Here is a 25,089-nt window from a genome sequence, read left to right on the forward strand (position 1 = left end):
TTTTAATCATAACCCTCCAATTAAGGACCCTATACAAGCAGAAGAATTCATGCAACCATCCAACGAACAGGACTGGGAAACCATTTCAGATGGAACAACAACCCAGACCCATTGATCTACACAACGTCAGGCAGAAATGTGCAGCTGGTAGCACTGACTTGCAGCAGATAACTACAACCACATGCATCCATCCTTTCCTTACCTCCTCAGCCAGTGTTGAGGTCTTTGAATGGCAAGTGGTTACTGTTGCATGATTCCAGAGCAGTAGGTCATGCATAGGAGCACCAACAATCTTACTGCGACCAATCACTACAGCTCTTTTCCCTGCAACCTGGATGCCTGCACCACAGGAAGTTAGAAGAAAATAAAATCAGGCCATTGTGCATCCAAACACAAACTAATTCAAAGGGCTCTGGAGTCTTTTGATCAGTTTAAGTCTTGACACTATTTCAGGATACTATTTTTCTTCTGGGTCATGTATGGTAGGGAACTGGAGAGTTGGAAGGGAGGGAGGAAAGATGAATCACTTTAAAACTAGCTCTTCTTCGATCTGAGGAGGCAGAGATGAAACATGGCAACACAACAGAAGTTTCAGTGCGAGACAGCCTCACAGCATGCAGTTTTGCCTCTCATTGAAGATTAGTGCACTAATGAATAATGGAAACCCCTTTACCTGTCTGACTGATGAGTTCCATGCATCCCTTTGGTGTACAGGGAATAAAGCAGTCTCCAAGGTCTCCTCTGGAGAGTTTCCCAGCATTGACGCTACTCAAGCTGTATATTGAAAGAATAAAGGCCAAGTAAGATTCTCAGACTCATAACCACCAGTCAAAAGAAAGAGGTTTCATTCTGGAGTAGCTGTCATGTTCTCCAGGGGTGATGTCAGCTTACCCATCTACATCCTTCTCAGGTGCAACAGCATTGGTTATTTTTTCTGTATTGATGGGTTTATCAGAGTCAAGTGGCAGCTGCACTATAAAGCCATGAATTGCAGGGTCTCTATTCAAAGAGGTGATGCACTTGAGGACCTACATGTAAAGACCAAAAACCTAATGGCCGATAAACTGAAGCAAGCCTCATGTAAGGAAAAAACACAACCCTATCTAGATTAAAAGACGCAAACAACATACTTTGTTTTTCCATACAGGTGTATGAATGACTCATAGTTTTTATTTTGAGAAACATACCTGCTAAATTTCTAAATTTTATGCAGTTTTATTTTTTTTTAGTTTTATTTTTAAAATAAAAAAATCTCAGCAGATTCGTTTCCAGTTCTGTTTTTCAAGAGTTAGTAGCTACAGAAAAGCAGACTTTTTTATAAACCATGATAGCAAAGATAATTTCATCCCTTTAGCTCAATTTCAAAATTATATGATTTTTCTATACTACTTACCTCAGCTTCTGTTGCTGTGTTTGGCAGTTTTATGTGATTGGCGCTGATCCCAATCTGCAAATGAGAATACCCAGAAATTATCTGATTTCTGAAATGACACCAGAGATCGATCTGGCTGTTCTCTCAATCCAGCTCACCCTCATCTGCATTCTGTCACGCTTTCCAGGTCTATCTCCTTTTATTTGGAAATACCATCAATGAAAGAGAAGATGAAAGATTAGTGCTTTGCCCGTTTAGACTGATCCATATTTCGACTGTCCTGTTCACCTTTTAACACAAACAACATCATCTTGGCTTGACAGCACACTGCTGTGAAATGCCAGCAAAGACGCCCGCTGTCCCCTAGGAGAACAGGGACTCCTAACATTCCCAGCCCTGCTGTAGCACGTTGTGTACCTCGTGGTGACAGATGCCGATGCGTGCCTGCAGTTGCCTTACAAGACACTGAGAGAAGGTCAGCACATGGCCACCGGTCAGCAAAGACAGAACGTCAGACACATGTAATCTAGGAGCTGATTTCACAAAAGGTAGCACCAACCCACATTATTGCTATGGGGTACTCCAAACAGCTGTCAGATTACACATCTCTATTGCTTGCGTGTATCAAGGAATTCAGGCTAGCACTGGTTTCTCCAATATAGGCAGAACTTAGCTATTTGACTCACATCTGTAATTTCACATTCAGATTGGACCTACTGTAGGAATACAATATTGAAAAAAAAAATCAACCACCAAAAAACAGTTTGGGCATTACCTCAGCAGCGGCTTTCAGCTTCATATTAATGTAGAGGTTCGAATCATCCCGATTTCCAACCTAAAGTCAAAAAGACAGTTGAGTCACTCTGCAGAACAGAGACCCAGTAACAGACTGAGAAGGGCTTAACCTTTAGCTTCCTAGAGGTACTCTTGAATAACTGCAAAACAGGCTGTAGGCAGCTGGAGCTAACCAAGTGTTCTTTCAAGTAAGAGGCAGCTAAAGAGAGGCTGTCTGATCTTCTGTGTAAATATCATTTACATCTCTTGGAAAACCCTTAGAAACACAGTGCTCTCCAAAGCAGAAAATATTGCCTGCCATCTCTTCTGAGAAAGTTAATTAACATGATCAGCAGGTGCTGATAACATCCAATTATCTGATTGAGGCTTTCAGAAAAGTTGGGCCTCTTTGATACCCAGGAATCTTAATTTTATTCATGTGCGCCTTTATGGAAAGATTTCTTCCACTGTTATTTTGTACCTTGAGAATTTTCAAGTCTAACAAAAAAAAAAAAGAACAAAGTGATGCACATGGAGAAAGCAGCAAATAGAACAAATGCCCATAGTTTTTTGGCAGTATTGGGTAACTACAGTGCCACTGCCTGCATCATCCAGTATGTTTTGCTAAAGACAATACTGCTTGCAACCGTAAGAAAATGAAGGGCAAATAGGAAAAAAAATGATAAGCAAGTTCTTGCAACTCAGTTCTCCCCAAGACCTGGGAGCTATCGCTGGTTTTCACACTGACCACAAGACGAAGGGGTGACTATATCGCCCAGTCACCCAGCGTGCACTGGTTCTTCTTCCCTGGGCTTATACAAAGTGGCTGTCTCCCCTGCAGAGTCTGCTGAATTTAGGGAAAGTTATGCCTCACACAGGCAGAAGAGAAGGAAGGGAGATGTTAGCAAAAAGACCACATACAGTGTGCAGAAGAGGACATTTTTGACTATGGGACAAAAATAAAAGTTTAACTGAATTATTCTTCCAGCCAAAAGGTCACCAGATGCCTCCCAAGAAAAGAATACGTACTGCATCTGGTGCAGTTTATCAGAAATAGCTAACTGCCCTGACTTCACTGAAAAACAGACAGTTGAGAATATCTGTATTTGGAGATGAACTCCTCCAACTCCAGCCTGTTCGGTAACTTACAGAAGTCTCAGAGAGCCAAAGAGCAAACAGGCTGTAAAGGACTTACAACTGAGACAATTCAGGATTGAAGAAAACACAGGCCAGCCAAGGAAAAACTCCAGTAATGCTACAGGGCAGCAATTTCTGAAGTTAGTTTACAAGGTCAGCAGTTCAGAAATTTCCATCAAATCATCTCTTACTAAATTTTAAATAAAGGACCTTCCCCTTTCCTTCTAAACAACTGAAGACAAGTCTTCTGTAAAGCTGATTTTCTTAAAGCTAATGGAAAACAAAACCAGAAAGAAAAAACATGAACAGATTTGTTCCTGCCATTAAAGATGAGCATGTTCTTTGTGTACTAAAGTTGTTTTAGCACTGGAAACCAGATACAGCTCTTCAGGAGCCCAAAATACTAAACAAGGAGAGAAGCACCTTCTCTAAACAGACATTTTTCATCCATCATTTCTTCGTAGCCACAGAGTTCTATCCTGTTTCATGACAATTGCTACTGCTCATCGCTTTCAGGTCTAAGCGCACCAAAGAGTTTCCACTTCTTACAGCTGCCAGGAAAAAAAAATCCACTTAATTCTGCTAAACACTGACCCCAAACCTGCACTGAGTGCTTTGTCCATCCACAAGCATTTCTATGTAGACCCTAGCACCTACTCAAACTTCTGACAGATACCAAACTCAGCAATGGGATTTTGTTCCATCCTCTGCACTCGAGGTCTTCTAGGACAGGAATTTTGTCTCGTTTCCTTCTGTCTCCATGTTCTCACATAACAGCAGACCAAATCTTTTAATAAAGCCCCCATCTCAGAGATTTCTGGTACAAACACATCTCTGAGAGCTAGCACACTTTGGGGCTCTGACAAATCTGAAGACTGGGAAAGTCTACTAGCGTTGCTTCCTGTTAATAGACAAGAAGCTTATTTCATAAATACAACACACAGAATGGCAAGGGTCTGAAATACAAAACAAAAACAAAACCACTTTTTCTGGGCCCCACTAGCTGGGGAAAAGACACCACAGAACAGTATTAACATCCCACATGGAGCTTTGCACTTCTGGTCCTTACAAAATGTTTCCATTTTGCAAGGCAGTTTTGGTGATTCTCATCAGCTGTCCACTTATCACTGCAAAGCAACGAAGATTTTCCATAGTTGTCATTAAAGAAAACAATACCTGCAAAATTGCAAGCCCTGGTGTGAAGCCTGGAAATTTTTCTTTCATCTCAGCAACTTGCTTCTTTAATCTCTCTCTCACTTGTCTGAGGAGGGAAGAAAAAACACACAGGACAGAAGTTAACCATAGGTCTGAATTCTCATACAACAGTAAGACAAGGGGCTGAAACACAAGACGAGGGGACGGGCAGACTGGCAAACACACACTTAGGCCTTGAGTACACCAGTCCCAGAAATCTCCAAATAAGACTGATGTCTGTAAATTACTAAGACATTCTGGAAGTTTTGCGCAGCCTCCCCCTGCACCCCCTCCTCCCCCCAGCCTTTGAAGTCCACGCTGTGCTTTTTTACCACCCTCTCCACACAGCAGCCTCATAGGACACAAGGGAAAATGTAGTACAAAACATGGCGTGGAAATTCCCAGGATTTCCAGCTCCCTACTCAAAAGCAAATCCCCTTTCCATACGTGCTGTATCAAGTCTGCCTGTCTTCCACAGGCACCAGTCAACGTTGCCACACATGGTGTCTTGGCAAAGGATGACAGAACTGCAGTGGTAAGACTGCAAAAGTGCTAAGCAGGGTATCCCCGAAGCTACACCTCTGCTACAGATGGTCAATATTATTCGTTTCCCTGCTTAAGGCAAGGCTGGATAAACTACGGTCCCACACTCACCTTCCTGCTTCTCCTCTGCTCCTGTGCTTGCCAACAAGCACACGGAAAAATGCCCCCAGGCATGGAAGCCCCCAGGCTTCCAAAGAAGGCAAAGGTGTTGCCATGCGAGCAAGAGAATGGGAGAGAAAGAGAAAGGAAGCAGTGAGGAAAGATGAGCCTTGGTACACAGCTCAGGTTAACTCTTCAGCAAAGACAACTTTAAGGATACAATTATTAAAACACAACTTCAAGATGGGAGCAGGAGAGGATTAGTTTATCTAGCTCCAATGTCAGCTCATACCCAGTCTATATACAATGTTTTAGAGATAACAGGTACTCATTGCCAATAAATCAGCTGCAAACAGCTCAAAATCCATTGTCACCACTCTCCCTGCCTTGCACTCCTCTCTGATTTCTCAGTCACTGTCTGGTCCCACGTGCATGATCCTTCATCAGGTAAGGCGGTGTGGAAGAGGTGTTGGTGGTGCTGTTTTGTTAAAAATGCCAACAGCAAAAACCTGGGACAGAGCAGGTAGTTAATGCCTGGGAGGCTGCAGTTCCTGCCACATAGCCCCTAAATTGCAGGATGACAGATAGCAAGCGAAACCAACTCTATCCTGCAACCGAGCTCCAAATCGGAAATGCCAGAAGAAAGGGAAATGGGAGCAGCACATTGCCCATCAGCACCGTTCCCAGGGGACTGCTGCAGCTGGCCCAGCCAGAAGCAGCCCTGAGGCCAAGTCCCACCTCGGGGAATCACCCAACCTCCTGCTGCATCCCAAATCAAGCTCCTCTCCTGCCGCACCGCAAATCCGTGTCAGAGCTCTGCTGAAACCAAGCAGCAGGTTCAGAGTGTGTATAGGTGTTTGCACCTGGTCAAGCTGTTTGAAGGCTTTTGCCAAGCTCTGGTAAAAGAAGTTGTTTTCAATCTTCCCTCAGAAATAGTGATTCCTATCTTTCCTTTAGTTATCACCTCTGTAAAAGACTTGACATTAAGGCTGCCTTGCTATGACACTTTTCCGAACTCAGACTTGCCGCAGCAATTCTTCATGCTGAAGCAACAAACATCCATCTGCGGGGTGGCAGCGCCTCACTTCAGCTGTAAGTCCCCTAGGCGGAAGGCGCTAACTCTACACGTGCCGACACAACAGGGTCTGAATTCACGCAGAGCCCTTACCAGCAGCGCAGGGATCACAGGGAGTGTCTGAAACCCACTGCTAAGCGGGTGCTGTAGGCCAGCTCTCTGAAGGAGCTGTTTCTGAGAAGAGCCTCTGCTGCAACCTACACGCAGTTTAGGCAGTAAGGAAGACACAGCACTGGTTTGTGGCCTGCAAACAAAAGGGAATGCAAACAAACACAAAACGAGTCATAGTTCGTGAGGCAGTAAAGCTCTCAGAAGGGACAGTCAGCTGGAGAAGGTCTCAGATCTGGGACTGAGTTGGAATCCAGTCTTCTCAGTGCAAGAAGAACGGTCCTACTTGAGGGTCTAGTTTCCCTCTGTCTGTGAAGTAGGGCTAAGGCATGCTTTTACACCTAGCAGCCACGACTGCTCAGATGTCTCAGATGTTGGATTGCTGTAATTTTCTGTAATTAGGCACTCGCTCTTTTCCCCGTCAGCTACAGAAGAGAAGTAACATGCACAAACACAAAGCGCTGCTGCCAGCGTTGATTTGCTTTAGGAGCCTTGATTCAAGGAATCACTTGTTAGACAGCCACCTAGCGTTAACTACCGTTGCTCTCCAGTTACCAGAAGAGCCACAGGTGCAAAGGTTAGAGAGAAAATTAAGTTTTTAAAAAAAGAGAACAAAAACCACAGTTTTAATATGTGCACTTACAAAAAAGTTACAAAATAATCTTTGCGAGTCTGCAGCCATTGTGTGACACAGTTTGCCAAATTCTATTGTGGACTCGAGGCGTTGGTGAAGATAAAAAGTTCATACTGATAAATTAGCAGCATTTTTATTACTAGTATGAAAACACTTTCAAGTTTTCAGACATAAATTGGCAGCTGTACGTGGCTGTTTCTCCCAGAGCCTTCCCTCTGGTACTAAGACCCCTTGAGTGCAGCATGTTCTTCCATGAACAAACTCACACTGCAAACAAGGGGCCAGAGTCCAGCCAGGTTAAGGACAGCACGTGGCTCGGGGCGTACAATGACAAAGCCAGCGCCAGGGATGAAATAAGCTGTTAGCCTTTCTTCATCTAGACTGCAGCAGCAGGCAGAATTTAAATTTACGAAGTGAATTTCCCAGAACAGCGAAGGAAAAAACACCCTCCACAAAGCAGGGAGAGAAGCCCAGCTCCCATGCCAGCACCTCCTCAGGCAGCCTCCACCACCACACGTATGGGATCTGTACACATAACGGCTGGGGTGGCTGTGCTGCGAGCGTACACAGCACCGAACTGAAGATGACACCAGGCAACAGCAAGATGTATTTCCATCCCTCTTCTGTGGATAAGAGGGCCCAGGGTCTACATGAACACTGCCAAACATATCACAATACCTCCTTCAGAGACGATGATGCTCTAGAAGGGGCCTGGACCAAAGAGAAAGGTTTGGCTTCGCTGCCTGGGTCACAGATTCCCCAAAGGTTTCAGAAATGTGCATCTGAACTGCTCTTGCTGCAGCCCTCCAGAAACGGTTGTGTAAGGCTGACGATCTCCCCGGGTCCCACACCGTCTTGGCCAGGGCTGTTGTCCCTACAGCCATTCCTCCTGATGGCTTGGAGCACTGCCACTACTCACCTCCTTCTGTCCCCATAAAAAAAACAACTGCAGAAACAACAACCTTCCTCTTCCCTGAACAACCATGGCACCACGCACTAACTAGCGAGTCAGTTGCTTCATCTTCAAACACTGTGACGAGGCTGTAAGCGAGCATGCCACAAAACAACCTGCTGGGACCCCAAAGAAGAGAAGGAAAAGAGCTTCTCCTGGGGGGACTCACAGGCTGGCTGTCCCAGTGCAGTGGCACCAGATGGGAAGTGGCGGCCCCTACATGTGCTTCCCTCAGGACTCTTTCCATGCCACCTGGTGCTGATGTGCACAGACCACAGCACTGGCACCCTGCTGCCTATCAGACAACGTGTTCTCACCTGCAACCTCGTCAGAGGAGGGTCCCATTCTTTCACTGTCTGTACAGCACCTATCAGAAAGGGTTCTTGCTCATATTTGGGGCTGCTCGGTGGTACGGAGCTGTACTGGAACACACAGTTCACTTTAACTTAGTGCATCCACAGTGCAATATCTCTAGTGCAAGCCTGAAACCTTCTGGGTAGGATCTGGTAAACGAGATCTCATGGGTGATTCTTTTTTTCTCCAGTTTGGACTAGATTTAGCTGTAGTTTCTAAAAGAACTTCGAAAAGCCCTTTTAGACCCAGTGTGTAAAAGCTGAAGTGTTGTCTTATTAGTGCACTGTTTACCCCCAGTTAAGTTCAGCCTGATCATTGCTATATCTGTTCCTTTATATACATAAATACCACACACTTTTATTGCTACTTTAGCTCAAAGCACTACCTGCCCTAACCCTAGGGACTGGGAGGGATGTTCAGAGTTCTCCCTGCCGTCACAACACATCAGCTGCTAATCCAGACAGGCGACGCTGGTCTGTTCCTGGTGCTAGTCATCAATTCAAGCCAAGTCAGGGGTTTCCAAGCGTATGGGCCATTTTCTAAACCTAGGTGACTTCAGGTGGCACAACTGAACACACGGCTCACTGCAGCAGAAATAAGCCGCAAGGAAGAGCCACTACAATGGTTTCCTCTGAGCATCTATTTCAGATACAGAAACAGTATTTTTGTCGTAAAGATATAATATTAATTGAAAAAAAGGTTGAGAATATTGTATTTTGATTCCTTCCAACCCTCCACATACTGCATACTTAAAGCACTGTTTCTCCACCTCTTACTAATCATCTGTTTACTGTACTGTTACACAATAACTCATCTTTTGCAACTTATTTGCCCATGGGGCAAATTTAAGTTGTAACAAAAATCTAAGGCTCAGTTGCTGAGAAAACACCCAGAGAAGTCGAGGAAAGCCACCAAGAGATAGCCAGCCAGCTCAGGTTCATGCATAACCCATCCAACATTCAATATCTTTCACAGACTGTCCAGGTATAAGAGTTTGCTTCTACTGAAAGAAGCTGTCTTATTCAGAGAAATATTAACTTAAACACCAAAATCCTACACACACTGTGATGCCCGCTGCTCTGCATGTTCTCTCCCCGACCTTGCCAACATATTTCACTAAATTAAGAATGTCGCTATTTACCTGATCTTATTTTTGTTTTCTTTTTAAGTAACTGACATGACTGAAACAGTTATTTTCTTCATCTCTCTCTAGGAAAGGGGTGGTTGGTGGCAGGAGAAGAAAGTTCACAACACTTTGAAAGTTTTCATTTAAAACACACATCCAACCCAGAATTACCTAGCTGGTACACTACTTGATTCATTCACCTCATTTGTTAATAACTGACTAACAATCAGTTTTCTTGATTAAAGTGTAAAGTAATAAAAAAAAACAAAACGTACGGGACAGTAATTGAAAAGACTGCATGTGATGTAAAGCTAGAAACACTCCCTTTCTACAGTAGACAATTCAGTTGAAAATTCTTAGAAAAAGCACATGCTTATCACTTGCTTCTTCTACTGACGGACTCTTGGCTTGGGCTGGGTTCTGGACACTGAGAATTCTCTGGATCAGCACTTCTCCAGAGGGTCTGGAAGAAAGAGACAGATATCTGCAGGTACCCATTTCCTCGTACCTTCTTAAGTACTCCGCTAGGAAAAAGCAGAAATCTGTAAGGCCCATCCCTATAGACCACACTACAGTTTGCTATGTTGGACATAATCACATCAGAAAGGAAATCTGAAGTGGGCAGATCCCTAGGTAGTACCAGCACCACACATTATGCATGGAGAGTGCATGGGGTTCAACACTGACAAAAGCGTAACATCTAGTTAAGTACACAAGGCTGAGGGACTGAAATGCACAAGTTATCATCCTAATAACTGCCCCCAAAATTGCTCATTCAAAATACACCAGCAGCCTTTTGCCATGGATATTTAGATTCAAGACAAAGAAGGCCTACTTTTCAGAAATGCTGCACCGTCAGTTGGATGTAGGTGTGCCGCATTCAGCAGTACCTAAGATGAGGCCCTACAACTTTTCAAAGATTACTTTAGACCGTATCAAATTTACTCCTTCTATCCGAATTCCCTGGTTACAGAGAGAATGTACCTAATGAACCTGACCAACCAAAACCCATTAGCACAGAATACCACAGTAAGTGTTACTTTTTGCTAAACACTGCATTTTCCTAGTGCATGTGTAGGAATGTGCAAGTATGTACAGTGTATGTATAGCAGTGTTAAAGTAGCAGTAGGAAAAATAGGTAAACTAAGACACAACACCCAGGGCTAACCAGCTGACTGAAAACTGAAAGCAGAAGGAAGCCTTTTCCTTTAGGGTCTGACAAGTCTTTCAAATAGTGTTTGCAGGACATGTGTTAACGCACATCCTGGTGTCGTCCAACACACAGGTTGATTTATTCTGCTGTAAAAAGAAGCAACCGATGCTTGCACAGTACGAGAACAGAGACTGAAGCACAAGTTCCCAACTCCCGCTCATAAACGCATCCTGGCAGCAGCGTGTAAATTCACAGCAGACCAGAAGCCGTCGAGTGGTTTCAGCTCAGCCCAGGCCTTATCTCAGGGCAGACGCTGAGCTCTCCAGGAGCACAGAGCCCGGGGGCAGGCTGAGGCTGTGGGCAGCAGCACAGCTGGGACAACACTCCCAGTTCTTCCCGAGGCCCTCGCTGCTACTCTCGTTTAACAGCGCACCGTTTGCACACAGGAAGAAGCCAGCTTGAATTAATGCCGCGTAGTGAAAAAGCTTCGAGGTGTCTTAAAACCACCTCACTCCGGCAGCAAAGACCCCTGCAGCCCCATGCCGAGGCCGGACCCCCCGTGCACCTCCCAAACCCCAACCCCACACAGCCTCACGGCTTTCCTCCCCGGTCACACCTAGCCCGGGGGGGCAGAAACCCCCACGGACCCACAGCGGGGTCCGCCCGCCCGCTCCCTCCTTGCTTCCCTCCCTCCATCAGGAAGCGTCCCCGGGGGGCATGGCGGGCCGGGCGGGTACGTACGCGGAGACCGCCTTGCCGCTGAGGATCTCGGCGGGGGCCATGGCGAGGCCGAGGAGGCAGCGAGCAGAGCTCGGCGGGGCTCGGGAACCGTCTGTGGGACGGACTGTACCCAGCGGAGCCCTACTCCTCGCCCCACGTGGCCCCAAACTTGCGGCCGCCGCCGGCCCCCCAGCGCGCAAGCGCTGCCACCGCCCCGCCACGGAGGAGGAGGAGCGGGGAGCCCGCGGGCTCCTCTGGGTGCTCCGGTCCCCCTGTGGAGGCCGGGGGGTGCTCCCTGGGTCGCCGCCTCGGCTCTTCCCGCTACCGCGGGGAGCGGGGCTGCGCCGCGAAATGGCCGCCGGAACGCCTCAGGGGCGCCGCTGCCGGTCCCTGCCTCCTCTCGGCGGCGTTTCCCGGCGGGGAACGGGCCTTTTTTTTTCAGGTTTTTAACACGCTTGTCCGACATAAAGTCACCAGCTCTGCTGGCTAGCCGTCATAGAAAGAGGATGAAGAAGAAGATGGAGTTTTGGCTCGTAGGAGTTGCCATGAGCAATAGAAACAAGTTCCTAACAGTTGCCTCCAAGGGATGTACTTTTAAGTAATCCTACTGGGACTAATGAAGGTGCGGTTTCCTGTCAGGCAGGCTGCTCTGCTCCATACAATTCGCCATGTGTACGATTTACATAGCCAACACTTCATCTTACTCTGCAGGCAAGCGCATGCATTTTAGGGCCTTGCCTGAGAGAGTCAGCTTTCAATGATTTTCTCACAATGAAGATGGGAAAAGCAGTTGACTATCATTGCTGAGGCTGGCTTGTTAGGACCCAAATAAGTTACAAAATTCATCAGTTTGTCCTGCTGATACCTAGCACAAGGTCAGAGAACAGCCCCATGACTCAAGAAACCAATGATAAAAAGATCAGGATGGTGGTGGGGTGGACCCATGGTGTTAGGTTAGATTGGTGGAGCACATTTGTGTTCTGCAGTAACGCATTATTTCTGTTACTGCTGTGGGACCTAACACAATCTGCTCCATGTGGTGCCAGTACAGCAAGAAAATATGATCCCACTGCAGATTCACAAGCTGTGGAGAATAAGGGTTCAGTGCTAATGCAGCAGCGGTCTCAATGAGAATTTAGAACTTAAAAGACCTGTTTGAAGTGCTTTCACATATGTTTTTATTTTATTACTTAGAATGCATAGGTTTGGGAAAGTAAAGTTCCTGTTATAAAGAGTTTAATGAGAAAGCATTCAATCCTACTCTGTTACATCATGCTACTCCATGATATAATTAGTTCAAAAAGGGATTTTGGAGCCTGTCAGATTTTGAGAAGGGAGAAGTCCAGGCATCGCAGCTTCCACCTAGAGCACAAAACTATGAGGATGGAAATATATAGGCCTGTCTGTTTTAGAAACTCAGAAGCTTTAGGGTAGCTTCTCTGGAATTCTAGCAGGGGAAAATAAACCATACATAGTTCAAAACTTGTCTGAGGGTAAGGTTTTTCTTTGTGTTTCCTTTCACAGCCTAATGAGTGATGTCTTCTATTTTTTTTTCTTTTTTTATTCGGGAGAGAGCTAGTTACCTCAAGTGGTTAAACCACCTGAAGTTAACGTCTTTTGATTGTAAGAATAAAGGGCAGACATTTCTCTTTAAAAGTGACTTGGAAATAGAGGGAAAACTTTGCATTTGGAGGCTTTTATATCCAAAATAGAAAAAGCTAAAAAAATACTTTTTTTTTTTTTTTTCATCTTTCATTATGTATTCCTTTCCTGGAATGTTCCAACAGACAGTTGCAGTATTATACAATCAAAATGGAGATTATACAATTAACTGAGAGAAGGGGTTTTTCTAGGCTGCTTAAAATTCTGTGCCTTGTTTGTTTCTTCTGTTGCTTTTATCTGAGGCCTGAATGAACTCTTGGGCGAAAAAAAAAAAGTGTTTTGAAAAAAAATGCACGAGATGGAGTCTTTCAGTTAAGGACAGCAAAAGCATACAAAAACAACTTTTGCCAAAAAAGATTTGACGCTCAGGATGATAATGTAAAAATGTCAACAGGAAAAGAAAAAGAAAGGTAACTTACTCAAAAATATTCAGACGACCTTATTTGCAGAGTGAGCTGTGGATTCTTACCCGGAGTTGCTAACTTGCATAGTTCGCATGCGTGTGTCTTTACCTCACGTGCTACTTTTTGTAATGGCCTAACTCTTGAAAAAAAAAAAGATGTCTTACGATGACACACAAAACTTTGAAAATGACCTGAATTTATTGTAGAGTAAAAGTAATCCAAAACAGCTTCTTTTATTGTTTCATTACTATCGAGCCAGATTCTCTATTTATGACAGAAAATCAGACTAGCTAACCTCCTTCTACCACAGCAGTAAAAGCTGTTTTATTTCTAACTCGTCTCATGTGGCAGTCAAGTACTAAAACTGAGATTGTTACTCAGAAGCTGTGTGGGTCATACATTTAAGTAATAACATGTTCTTTAACATTCAGTCTTAATTGTCATCCTGAAGTTGAAATACTGGGAATGGAATGGGAAAGGAACAGAAAAGGGAATATGTGATGAGAAATGGCTGAACAGACCCTTCTGCTCAGTTCTTGTTGGAGCCATATCCAGCCCTGAAATGCAGTAATAAAGCTAGATCTATTATTCATGTAAAGGAAACCTCAGAGAGGCACAGTGACAGAAGACACAAACATGAAAATATATACACAGTTGAGAGCAATGATCAATGTTTTATGCTTTCAATACAATTCTTTTGACCACATTAACACAAAAGAATAGGAAAAAAGCCTAATGTCATGGTAAGAACAGACGGCTCTGAGAAGAGTGAGTGCAGTCTTGTATCAAAGCAGGCTTTTTTTTTATTTTCTGACGTCTGTTAGGATGAAGAAAGATAAAAACAGTTACTTCAGGATAACTTGGAGCCTCAGAGTAACAAAGACATCTCTGCTCTGAGTGTTGCCCCAGAGCACTTCTACCTCACTCACCTGCCCGTCAGGCATCCCTGGGTTTGATTTGGCAACTCACACAGTTTGATTGTTTACCTTTGTATCCACCCCCTCTTTCCCAACATGTCAAAAGTCATGTAGGCTGCTTTTTAAAAAAGCCACGAATGCTGCAAAATGCATGCCAGAAAGACTTTCAATGCTACTGATGAGCTAACAGCAGTGCCTCTGACTGCCCAGGGCCCCAAAAGGTGCAATTTGTATGAGAAACTGACCACTGTATCAGCAAACTAAGGCAGAACATCGGGCTTTGCTTCACCCACTAAGTGGGACAGTCAAGACAGGCCATCACCTCCAGTAAAGGAGGAAGAACAGAAAAATTAGATTAGCTTCATAAACTTAGGTAAGAAAAGAGATTTTGAGAAAGCCTGTTTGCAGGAGCATACCAGAAAATCAGTGTTAGACTGATTCTTCAGACACTTGTGGAGAACCTCTCGTGAGCAAAGCAGGATTGGACAAATGATTGATGTTACTCTGGAATGTAACTTGTCTACCGCGATGGAGAACACAGCTTAGTAATGGGGTGGTTGTGACATTTCAATACATGCTATTGGTCAACTCTCCCTTTCATCAGATGACGGAAATTTGACTTAAGGCTTGTGATTGACCTCAGTGTACATGCTTTGAAGTAGTCCTCACAGCTAAGCTGTGTTAATGTAATACTAGAAAGTATGATCTAATATTTCTTTCATCATAAAGTATTTCCTGAGTGTAGTTATCCCCTCATTTGTTTAGCTATCTCATGTGCCCTGTCCATCTTAGATATGTCACAGAAATAACCTGTTGGTGATGCAGTCAGCGGTTGGACAGTCCCTGCAAAAATGGCTGTCCTGGGTTAAGATGGTATTTGCTCCCTGGCATTCAGAATTCCTGAGCTAGTGCCTGATCTATCAGAACAGGGACTTGGACTCTTCCTCATCAACTTTGATACAAGAGCAGCCAGAGTAATCAAATTGCTTCCAAGAGCAGTTTTAACTAAAATAAACTGATTTTCTATTAAGCAGGTAAAGGGTACTTTCGTTGTAGATTTTTCTGATAAGTAGGTAAAGCTGGTTGTGTCCAAGAGAGTCGTAATAACAAACAGGTCTCTAATGTGTTCTGACCCGTCTCAAGCTTGCCAGTCCCTTGCCTACCATGTAGGAGTTTCATATGAGTCATAGCTTATCTGTCACTCTAGACAGCAACAACTAGGTCAGACTATCTCCGAGCTTCCACTTGCATTTCTATGCCAGTGACACAAATTGGTACATACTTGAGTGTATTTGCCATTGGCTGCTTTGTGTTGGTTTCTTTTCTCATTGCTCTTTTAGCTAACCCCCTTTAGATACACCACTTTACTTTCATACAAAAATCTTCCAACACTTCCCGCTGACCTCTTAGGAGTCCTACAGAAAAAAGATGTCTCATTAACAGCTTGAAGAATTTTGTGTCACAATTGATTCTATTGAGAACAGTGCCAGAGTGCTTGGTAAGGCTGTCCTGACTCTGATGTTAAGAGACAATACAGAGCAAAGAAAACATTTCCTAAGTAGTCCTCTAATATAATAACCATTCCTAATACTTCTATGGCATGTTGTGGCACTCCATGCAATAAACAGCATCCTAACTCACTGTCCCAGCCTGCTTGTGAGTAATGTATTACCACATTTTCCAGATAAAGTAACTGAGAAAGAAAGATTAATTGTCTAAAGCAAAATATAAACAGAAGCACTGGAGCTGTGATTAACTAAGTTGTCATTTCCAACTCTGCCTTACTCTCTTTGGCTAGTAATTTTTAGTTAGTGGCTTGGGGCTACATAGCACTTTTCCCCCTTTTTTTCCAACTGCTATGAAAAATTCACTTCACATATTCTCTATAAAATAATAGTTATACCAATTCCAGCTTTCTAATTGTGTATGGATTTGTAGCTGCCACACTGACACGTGCAGAGGTAGGCAGGGTGAGAGGTGAGTTTCAGGAATGCAAGTAGGAGGACATCCAGAAGACAATCTTTCCATTGCAGTTTAATCCACACAGCCTCTCAGCTAATTCTCCCAGCCTAAGCCAGGTTGTCCCTGGCAGGCCAAGATAGCATAGCTAGTTTTGTTGTCTCTGCAAGAACCTTCACAGGGTGCTCTCTCAACCAAGCAATTCCTCTGATGCAGTGTCCTGCAGAGCCAGGAGGAAGCTGAACAGATCCTGAGAAATCTATTGTAGGGGAAGTCCAAGGCTGGCATGATATGAGATTTCCCACAGATCATGGTTTTAGCAAGTGGGGTGTTCATAGATAAACACACATAAACAGAGTTTTCTGCTTCAGACTTCGGTAACGCAGTCATTATACCTGTCTGAACAACCATTTTGAAACACTGAGTAGTGTCTGATGTTGATGCATGCCTATAGTTCATAATAAGAAAAAACAGGCTTAAGACATTGTACCTTCAATACGCTTTTCTATACAGCATTCCTGATTCCACAACATGCCTTTCTTTCTGTGTAATTGCCTCTAGGTCATAAGACTGTACCAGATCAGGCAGAAAGTTGTCCTGGCTCAGGGTTATAGCTCTGATGGTGGCCAACTGCAGGTAGGCAATGAAGACTATAGGAACAGAACAAACAGATGATATTTCTGGTCTCCAACCATTTATAGCTGAAAGAATTTCTGGGATAAATGGTAATGGAAGTGGAGGAAAAATAGGATTAAGTCAGGGACAAACAGAACAGTTTGCCGCATGCCTTCTGAGATCTGTGAGAGACATAAGTCATTTCCTTATAAAAATTTATATATATCTTATCTATATATATTATCTTTATATATATATAATATATATTATCTTTACTTATGCAAATGTATATAAATAATAATAATTAATGCATATAATCTTATATATTATCATTCCTTATATAAATGTATATAAATCTTATATAGAATGTCTAATTTTTTTCCTCTTATCACAAAGATCTTTGTATGATTCTTCTTTTCTGTAAACACCTCTTAACCATGCAAGTCTGTTGGTTAGATTTTATGGAATCAGGATCGATAAGATACCTATACATGCTGTGTGAATGATTTTTTCCCTTATTTGATATGTTCATATTTCTTCTGTCTCTGAAATACAGAGACAGAAGATACATTTACCTACTGTGCTGTTTCTTATCTACCTGTTGGTGTTGTTCATAATTAGACTGTATTTCTTAGCATTAAAAATAAAAATAAGTATTTCCCATTGCTTGTGTTTGGTTGTGCTGCTTGAAATTAGAAATGAGCAGATGATTGGAAAAGCAGACCATTGTGTGAGGTGCTTCTAATATGAGCACCTGCACACATATCTATGAAACAAAAAGATTTTTCTTTTTCACCTAATCTACATATTTGGAGATGAGTTTTAGCTTGTTGTGAGCAGAATTTGGAAAGACTTAAAAAGTGGTGAGTGCACAGAATATTCAAATATCTCATTCTTTTTCACTCTGAACAGCATCAGAATAAGAGAGCTCAGTGTAAGCTTATTCTACACTCATTTACAATATTAAGAGCAGTAGGAAAAGAAAAGAAAACAAAACAAAAAAAACTTTTTCTGGAATCATACCAACATAAGCCTATATATATATATGTGAGCACCTCTCATTTTACATGCCTTATACTGCAAACCTTTGAATCCCAAAACTTTGTCAGCTTCTTGCTGCAGTAATCATATTTTTGTCCTTTGCTTTTGCCTACGAGCTATGTGATTTGTCTGATATTTTAAAACAAGAATTGCTCGATTTATAAATAAGGCAGAGCCTGGCAGAGGCAGCAGATTCAGAGATGCATTGCTAATATTTGCCCTGAAGCTATGGAGTGTGTCCGCTTTCACATGCTCAGCTGCATCAGAGGAGAAAAACAGTAAATTAACATCACAAGTCTACAGAGCTCTAGCGTCTGTCCTGCTCATCTCTGGGAGAAAGATTTCTCAAAAGAACAGCAGGGCTTGCTTGTGTCTATTGCTGGCTACTCTTTCTGAGCTTTCCAATTCATAAACAAGCTTGAGATCTGATTAGAAAGTCTGTGCCATGAAATGGCCCACGCTTTGCTGCTGTATCTGAGAGCTTTAAATAATCTAGCAAGACAGTCTAATGTTCAGTCTCATGGCTTGTGTCAGCTGTAGCAGGCAAAAAGCACATTAAGAGCTCATCTGGTCCCCTCCAGCCACCATTTTGAAGCTAACCATTTTGACATCTCTAGCCTGTGCAACCCCAGTGCAGTCGCTGTGGTTGTACATTGAATAGTTTTGCTTTGCAGAGCTAAACATGATCCTGTGGTTAGATACTGGGCCTAGGAAGGAGACAGTGACTGACACTTGCCTGAGAGCACACTGCGCGGGTAGTGCTCACTTGGTGTAGAACAGGAAAATGGTGAGCACAGCTGGGAAAAGTCTGCTGGGCCTGTGATACCTCCTTATGGCCTAGATGCACGGAGAAGAAAATGAATAATCTTCCTAAGAGGAGCTTTCTGAGCAGTGATGTTACTGGTATCTCCTATGCCTGCCGTAGCAGTGTAGGAGCAGCCCGGGGATTCTGGAGGAGGCTGATTCTTCATGCTGGTCATAGAGGATCAGCAAAGAGGGCATTATAACAGCAAGTCAATTAGACAGACAACAAATTTGGCCTTAAGGCCGTTCCTGTAGCATAATATTGACGGTAAGATAAGCATTGACCCTGTGGACCTGCGTGGAGAGATGTCAGTGCAGGACAAGTTAAGCAGTATGGTCTGAGCTGCTGCCACTGGAACGCAGCTGGGGCACAAATCTTCCTTCCCTTTCCATTTGATATTTGATAGCATTTGTGGAGCTTTGTGAAAGGATCTGGTGAAGGACACAAAGTGTTTTTTCTCTTGTGAACAGTTTTTTATTCCCAGTCCCTCTTATTTCCTATGACTTTTACAAGTTACAGGATGATGGAGCTTTTATGCTGCAGGCAGCCAATGTGGCTTTCAGAGGAATGCTGAGAAGCTGCTTTCCTGGCTGTCCTGGGATCTGAAGAGGGGTGCCTTGACATTTAAGAAGGAACATTTTCACACAGGACTCTCTGGCAATTTGGATTTTCTTTAAAAATGTCTGCTTTTGAGACAGCACATATAGTGTCCTTCACCAAGGAAGGTGCCCTTCACTCAGGCACAGCAAGCGTGAGTGCTCACAACAGAGAAGCAGTAAGGCTTCACATGAAGGGTGATTTCTAAAGCCTGAAGAGTTGTCTTAAGTTGTGCTCACTGATTGGGAAACAGAGCTGACACACAGACAAATAAATAAGTGAGTTTCTTTTTCAAAGAGAAGTGTGACAGTTCTGCAGCATTCATATTGATCAGTATTCAAGTGTCTTCTGTTCCAGGGAGAAGAGGGATTCAGATACCACCAGCTTATGCGCTGGCAGAGAGAAGGAACAATGGTTTGCTTGGGTTCACTACCTCGCTTCATGCTTTCAGATTGGGGCACAGGCTGTGGCTGTTACCTGGTGTTGGTGATCAAATGAGTTTGATCGGTGCACCACACACAGATGACAATGACAGCACGTATGCATACAGCCTTGCTCCTGTAACTGGGAGAACACTGAGTGTGAAGGAAATAGTCTATGGAAAATCCGCAAGTGGCAATTTTTGGTATACTATAAACCAGATCGTTCCTTTGTTTAGCTCCACCATCTCTCCACAGACTGACCTGACAGGAAAGCTGAAATGAAATAAAGTATATGGCTTCTGAAAGTGAAACAGTGGGGTCTGGCAAGGTGGACAGGCACTCATCATGGCCACTGCTGAGAGGAAAGGAAGAGCAGCAAGATCTGAGGGCCTTCTTTCAGGGTGAAAGCTGTTAATGTGGCTGCTGAAGTGAAGCTGCCATGTGGTAATACATATTATCTTGTTATATACATGGGAAAGCTGTAGGGTGGGACAGGGGTATGATTTGTGAGGGGTTACAGGTCTGTGTGGTTGCAGACGTGAGCTGTATGCACACCCATATTGCCCTCAGCTTGTATCTCAGCTGCTACAGCTCCTTCCCCACCTTGTTGCACACTGAGTGAAGTTTCGTGATTACCTCTAAATGTAATAACTAATGCTGGTAGCTCTCATTGCAACGTTTATGATGTCTTATTTAAGTGGGATCACTACAAGTGTAAGAATATGCATATTATTATCAAAAACTGCTTGCAAATGCAAACATTCATTCACACTTTATTTTAGTGTCTGTGATTTATCATTTTCAGTTGCCCAAGTGCTGCTCAGCGATCAGGAAGAGTGGTTGGTGCATAGAGCTGAGCTTTTGTCCTGGCTGTTTCCCACAAGTACCCTTTCAGATTATGCAAGCTTAGTCTAGGAAGATTTTTGTCATATTATAAAGAGGGCTGCTATGAAGGAACATGGGTATTTTGTCTGCCTGCAATTGGCCATGTAACATCCCTTGAATGCCCCGGTAAGTAGGGGATGGAAGAGTCTGGTGGGCAGCTTGTGTCCAAACTGCACTGCAGGACACAGGTCCACACAAAACTTTCTTGCCCCTGGTATCTTGTACTAATCACCGTGGACATAGCACACAGGGGAAAGGTACCTTGTGTAACTCTGTCCATTATTGTACTCATGGCAGCAAGATTTCCTGTGAAGAGACACCAAGTTTCTGTTTGTGCAATGGGATGTCAAATATATACAAGCAATTGCTAACTGCTGATATCCTCATTGTGGATCAGTGTTCCCAATGGGCAGAGAGAGTGTTAGACCCATGGGTTCTAGGCATTAGGATGGTGGTCTCTTCTTCCTATCCATTTATTGAATGGCTTGTACTTCTGTCTTGTTTACTTCAGCCCTCTACAGCTTGGGCTCCAGCTAATTGTGTAAAACTGGCAAAATAAATACATCTGAAATTTCTTTATAGTCATTTTTCAGATTGGAAGAACAAAAACGATGGAGGCAAATGGGCCACTCTTGATAACCAAGCTTTGTTGCATCTTTAGAGCCAAAGAAGTTGTGATGGGGGAAGAAAGAAGAAAATTCTTACAGGGTGGGAGACATTTGGGTTAAGCACTTTCTACAGTGACACGTTCAAATAGAACTAAGAAAAAAAGAAGTATTTTTGCTCAGCTTTTGGGTTGTATTATGCTAGCTCTTGCAAAAAGTGACACTAATGAGGAGGAGATGCTCTTCTGTTGACTCAGTGATGAGTGTACTCTGGGTTAATGGAAGATGTGAGAACAATTTGTTCTAATAACTGACACCTTTGGCTTTGGTTTTTCTTTTATCTAAAATTTAAGGTGTTCAGAGCCTCGTTAGGAGTACTTTTCAGGTTTTCCTGGGAGCAGTTCTCGCAGCTACCTACTGCTGCCCCTTCATTAATCAGTCAGGATACTCCAGAATGGAAGGAAAACATATGAACATAAACCGGTATCCTATTTCTACAGTGCTCCCTTCAGCTATGCATTTGCTAAAATCTGAAGGGGAGTGCCTTCACGTGTTATGAAATCAGCAAATGTGGGCATACTTCAAGTGTTCATGCCTGCTTGATACTCTCTAAGGAAGACTCAGTGAACTCTGGAGCCCTTAGCACTACTGATGCAGAGATGGCTGTTACACATTCTCCTACGAAGAAAGGCTGAAAGAGCTGGGATGTTCAGCCTGAAGAAGAGAAGACTCCAGAGTGACCTTATTGCAGCTTTTTAATACTTCAAGGGAACTTATAAAAAAGGTGGATAGCAACTTTTTGCTCAGGCAGACAATGACAGGACAAGGGGGAATGGTTTTAAACTAAAAGAAGGGAGATTTATATTAGATGTTAGGAGGGAATTCTTCACTCAGAGGGTGGTGAGGCACTAGAACAGGCTGCCCAGAGAAGCTGTGGATGCCCCATCCCTGGAAGTGTTCAAGGCCAGGCTGGATGGGGCCCTGGGCAACCTGATCTAGTGGGTGGTATTCCTGCCCATGGCAGGGGGTTGGAACTGGGTGATCTTTAAGGTCCCTTCCAACCCAAGTCATTCTATGATTCAATGATTCTGGTCAAAAAAATAAAAAAAACTACAAAACCAAAAAAACAGAACTTGTTTTGTAAACCAAGTTTGCCTATCAACTGAGAGTAACTTCCATGCTTTTTCACTCACATGCAATCTCATCAAATTCTTTAAATTAAGCTAATCAAAATGTTACGAAGACAAAAAGTCAGTTGAGGTTTGTGAGTCCTTAAATAGAGGAAAGCTTTTCTGATTCAGTTTTACAGAGACGAATGAACATTTTATAAGTACATAAAAAGGACTACATAGCTTGTGGAAAAGTTTCTATCAGTTGCTTCTTTAAAACTTTACACTTTTTCAGCACTATGTTTTAGGAATTCCAGAGCATTCTTTTGTTTTCTTTGTAGGCTTTGTTACAACAAGATTGCTATCAGCAAGGAAGGAGACTAAACCCAGCCCAGCCTGATTACTTTTTAATCTGGAATTTACTGAAGACTTTCAACACCCATGTTAAACGGCCAGTGAGAGCTAACATTTATGATGGGAGGAAGAGGTAATTTCCTGAAGATACAGGCATAAAATACCATTCATTACAGTGCTGAAGTGACAAAATTGTGTCCTATATCGAAAAATGAGTAGATCCCAAATACTTCTTTATGGCAGGATTAATAATCCAACAAATAGAAAGTTGTGTGGTACAAGGAGTTCCTGTACTGAAATCCATACCATCATTCAAACTGGATGTGCACAAGGTAAGCTAAAAAGTCCCACTTTTTGCTGTGTGCTATGGCACCCCAAATAGGGTCCTAATTTAGTACTGTTCCTGCTGTGGTGTTGTGATGAAATCTGTGAAATCCCAGCCCACCAAAGTTAGTGGGAATCTTACCATTTGTTCTATGACTATGTCAGTGACATCTGTTATCACAGGTGAGGCAATACCCATGGTACAATGATACAAACGTCACAATGTAGGTGCTTGACCCTGTGATGTAAAAGCAAACAAACAGCAACAGTGGTGGCCAGCCAAAGCAAACAGAGAATTGGAGGAAGATAAATTGTTAAGGACTTTTTTATAACTTTTACAAAGTGTCCTGGATACACAGAGAATTTCTGTTCTTGTTAATTAACAATCACTTTCTGAATTTGGCCCTTACTCTAGATCAGATATAGGAGATACTCCGTCCAGTAGTGGTGAAGGTGAGAGCAAGTTGAAAATCTGCACAAAGCAGAAGGGACGTTTTAAGCTGCACGTAATGAATATCACAAGTTTTCTCTCAGTGCTTTTTCTACAGAACACCAACACCTGTATTTAAAAAAAACCTGAAAGACTGTTTTGGTAAAAAGTGGTGCTGTCATTTCTACTCCTGAGGGAGCAATAGGTATGAACTGAACCTCTTCCCCCACCCTCTCATGACAAACAGCAACGCAAGGACACGCTGAACCCACTCAGACAGTGGCAGAGCTCCCAGTGAAGCATGTTCTCCCCTGAGCTTCAGGAGTGGAGCCGGCTAGGCCTGACAGCACTTTGCCTGAGGCTTTTGCAGCAGCACAAGCCTTTCCATGCCCCCAGTTCTAGTTGGAGGGAGTCAGTTATTTATAGGAAAGCAATGGGATTTCTCCTGTGTCAGTCTTTTCCCTGTAAACCATCGTTTTCTCAATAAATTTTTGGCATTGCTGTACCCTACAAATGGTAAAATAGACAGAAGTCCGTTCTGGAAGAGTTTAGATGTTGTTTTGTTGGAGAGTCCTCTGAACCATTCAAAGAAATAGGAAATATATTAGGCCTAATTCAACAGGCCTATGAGCACAGACCCATCACTCCATCCCGTTTTGTGAATATTTACATTTTTTCATTAACTTGAACAAGAACTGCAAGGATCCAGCTGTGTATTTGCCATTTGTGCTAGTACCAAAACTATTCCTGGAATAAATCCAGTGAGATCCAAAATGTTAAAAGACAAAGAAGTTTTCCTGTGCCTGGTGTGAAACCAGGAGACTCAGAAGAGATAGTAGAGTGGTTTTCTTGCTATATGATCTGCCTTTGTTTTTTTTTTTTTCTCGGAAATATATTTGTATATTTCTGTATGTAAAGTATATTTGTAAAACAGGAATAGGAAACGTGCATTTGCACCTGAGTACCTTGGTACTGCATTTTCACTCCAGCATGTAGTAAATATGCTCCATTGTACACTCACGTTAGTGACCATGTGTGGCTCTCGTGCGGCAGAATCTGGAGGGCTGAACACACTGAATGCAGCACAAACTGAGCCCGTTGTGCAGCTGAAGCTGTTACACTCACATTTGACACTAAGGGGAGCTCTTGTAACAGAGAAGATAACGCCATACGTCTTTTGTAGGCACTGAACAGGAAAAGATAAAAAGCAGGCAGTAGTAATATTAGGCTAGCCTTTTGGCCTTATTTTGCAAAAACTAAGTGTATTTGCCTCATTTGGTTAAAGAAAAAAAACCTCTTTTAGTTGGGCAGCTAAAGTTCACACAGCTAATGAAATAATAGAACATGACTCTGTGCTACTGAGCTCCTGCTTGTCTGCTGAAGACAAAAGTTTTCTTTCTCTCCTTATAATCTTTTAGGTTTCAGTCTACAAATTAGTTCAGTCCCTGTGACCTCTTGCTTTATAATGAGTCTAAAAAACAGGGTACATGCTTCATCTGAAGGCAAGAATCTCTGTTATAAAACAATATCATATGTATTGCCCCATTATTATTACCAAAGGAAACAAAATACTAGCATTTTATTCATCCTCTTCTGTTTTATTACAGACAGGATAAAGGAAGAAGGAAGGTTAGGACTAACTTAAATATTTTTTGTTTACAGAGTCATTGTCAGGGAGCAGCAAGGGCTGTCTGCTCCCTGAAGGAAGGTGAACCAGGC

The 25,089-nt window shown here is 43.1% G+C and overlaps 1 protein-coding gene across 1 annotated transcript in view; it reads right to left on the bottom strand.

Moving 5' to 3' along the window:
• MTHFD1 (methylenetetrahydrofolate dehydrogenase, cyclohydrolase and formyltetrahydrofolate synthetase 1) overlaps nucleotides 1-12,123 on the bottom strand; it is a 40,809-nt gene extending 28,686 nt beyond the window's left edge. Inside the window, exons 1-7 of the mRNA XM_080593987.1 lie at nucleotides 11,263-12,123; nucleotides 4,460-4,544; nucleotides 2,148-2,207; nucleotides 1,394-1,447; nucleotides 892-1,028; nucleotides 674-774; nucleotides 203-339 (exon numbers count right to left, since the gene is read on the bottom strand). Of these exons, the coding sequence (XP_080450113.1) occupies nucleotides 203-339; nucleotides 674-774; nucleotides 892-1,028; nucleotides 1,394-1,447; nucleotides 2,148-2,207; nucleotides 4,460-4,544; nucleotides 11,263-11,303 (615 nt within the window). The 5' untranslated portion in view covers nucleotides 11,304-12,123. The remainder of the gene's footprint in view (nucleotides 1-202; nucleotides 340-673; nucleotides 775-891; nucleotides 1,029-1,393; nucleotides 1,448-2,147; nucleotides 2,208-4,459; nucleotides 4,545-11,262) is intronic.
• Nucleotides 12,124-25,089: the final 12,966 nt, after the last annotated feature.

This window comes from Anser brachyrhynchus, assembly GCF_964034855.1.
Source record: "Anser brachyrhynchus genome assembly, chromosome: 5".
Classification (NCBI taxonomy): domain Eukaryota; kingdom Metazoa; phylum Chordata; class Aves; order Anseriformes; family Anatidae; genus Anser; species Anser brachyrhynchus.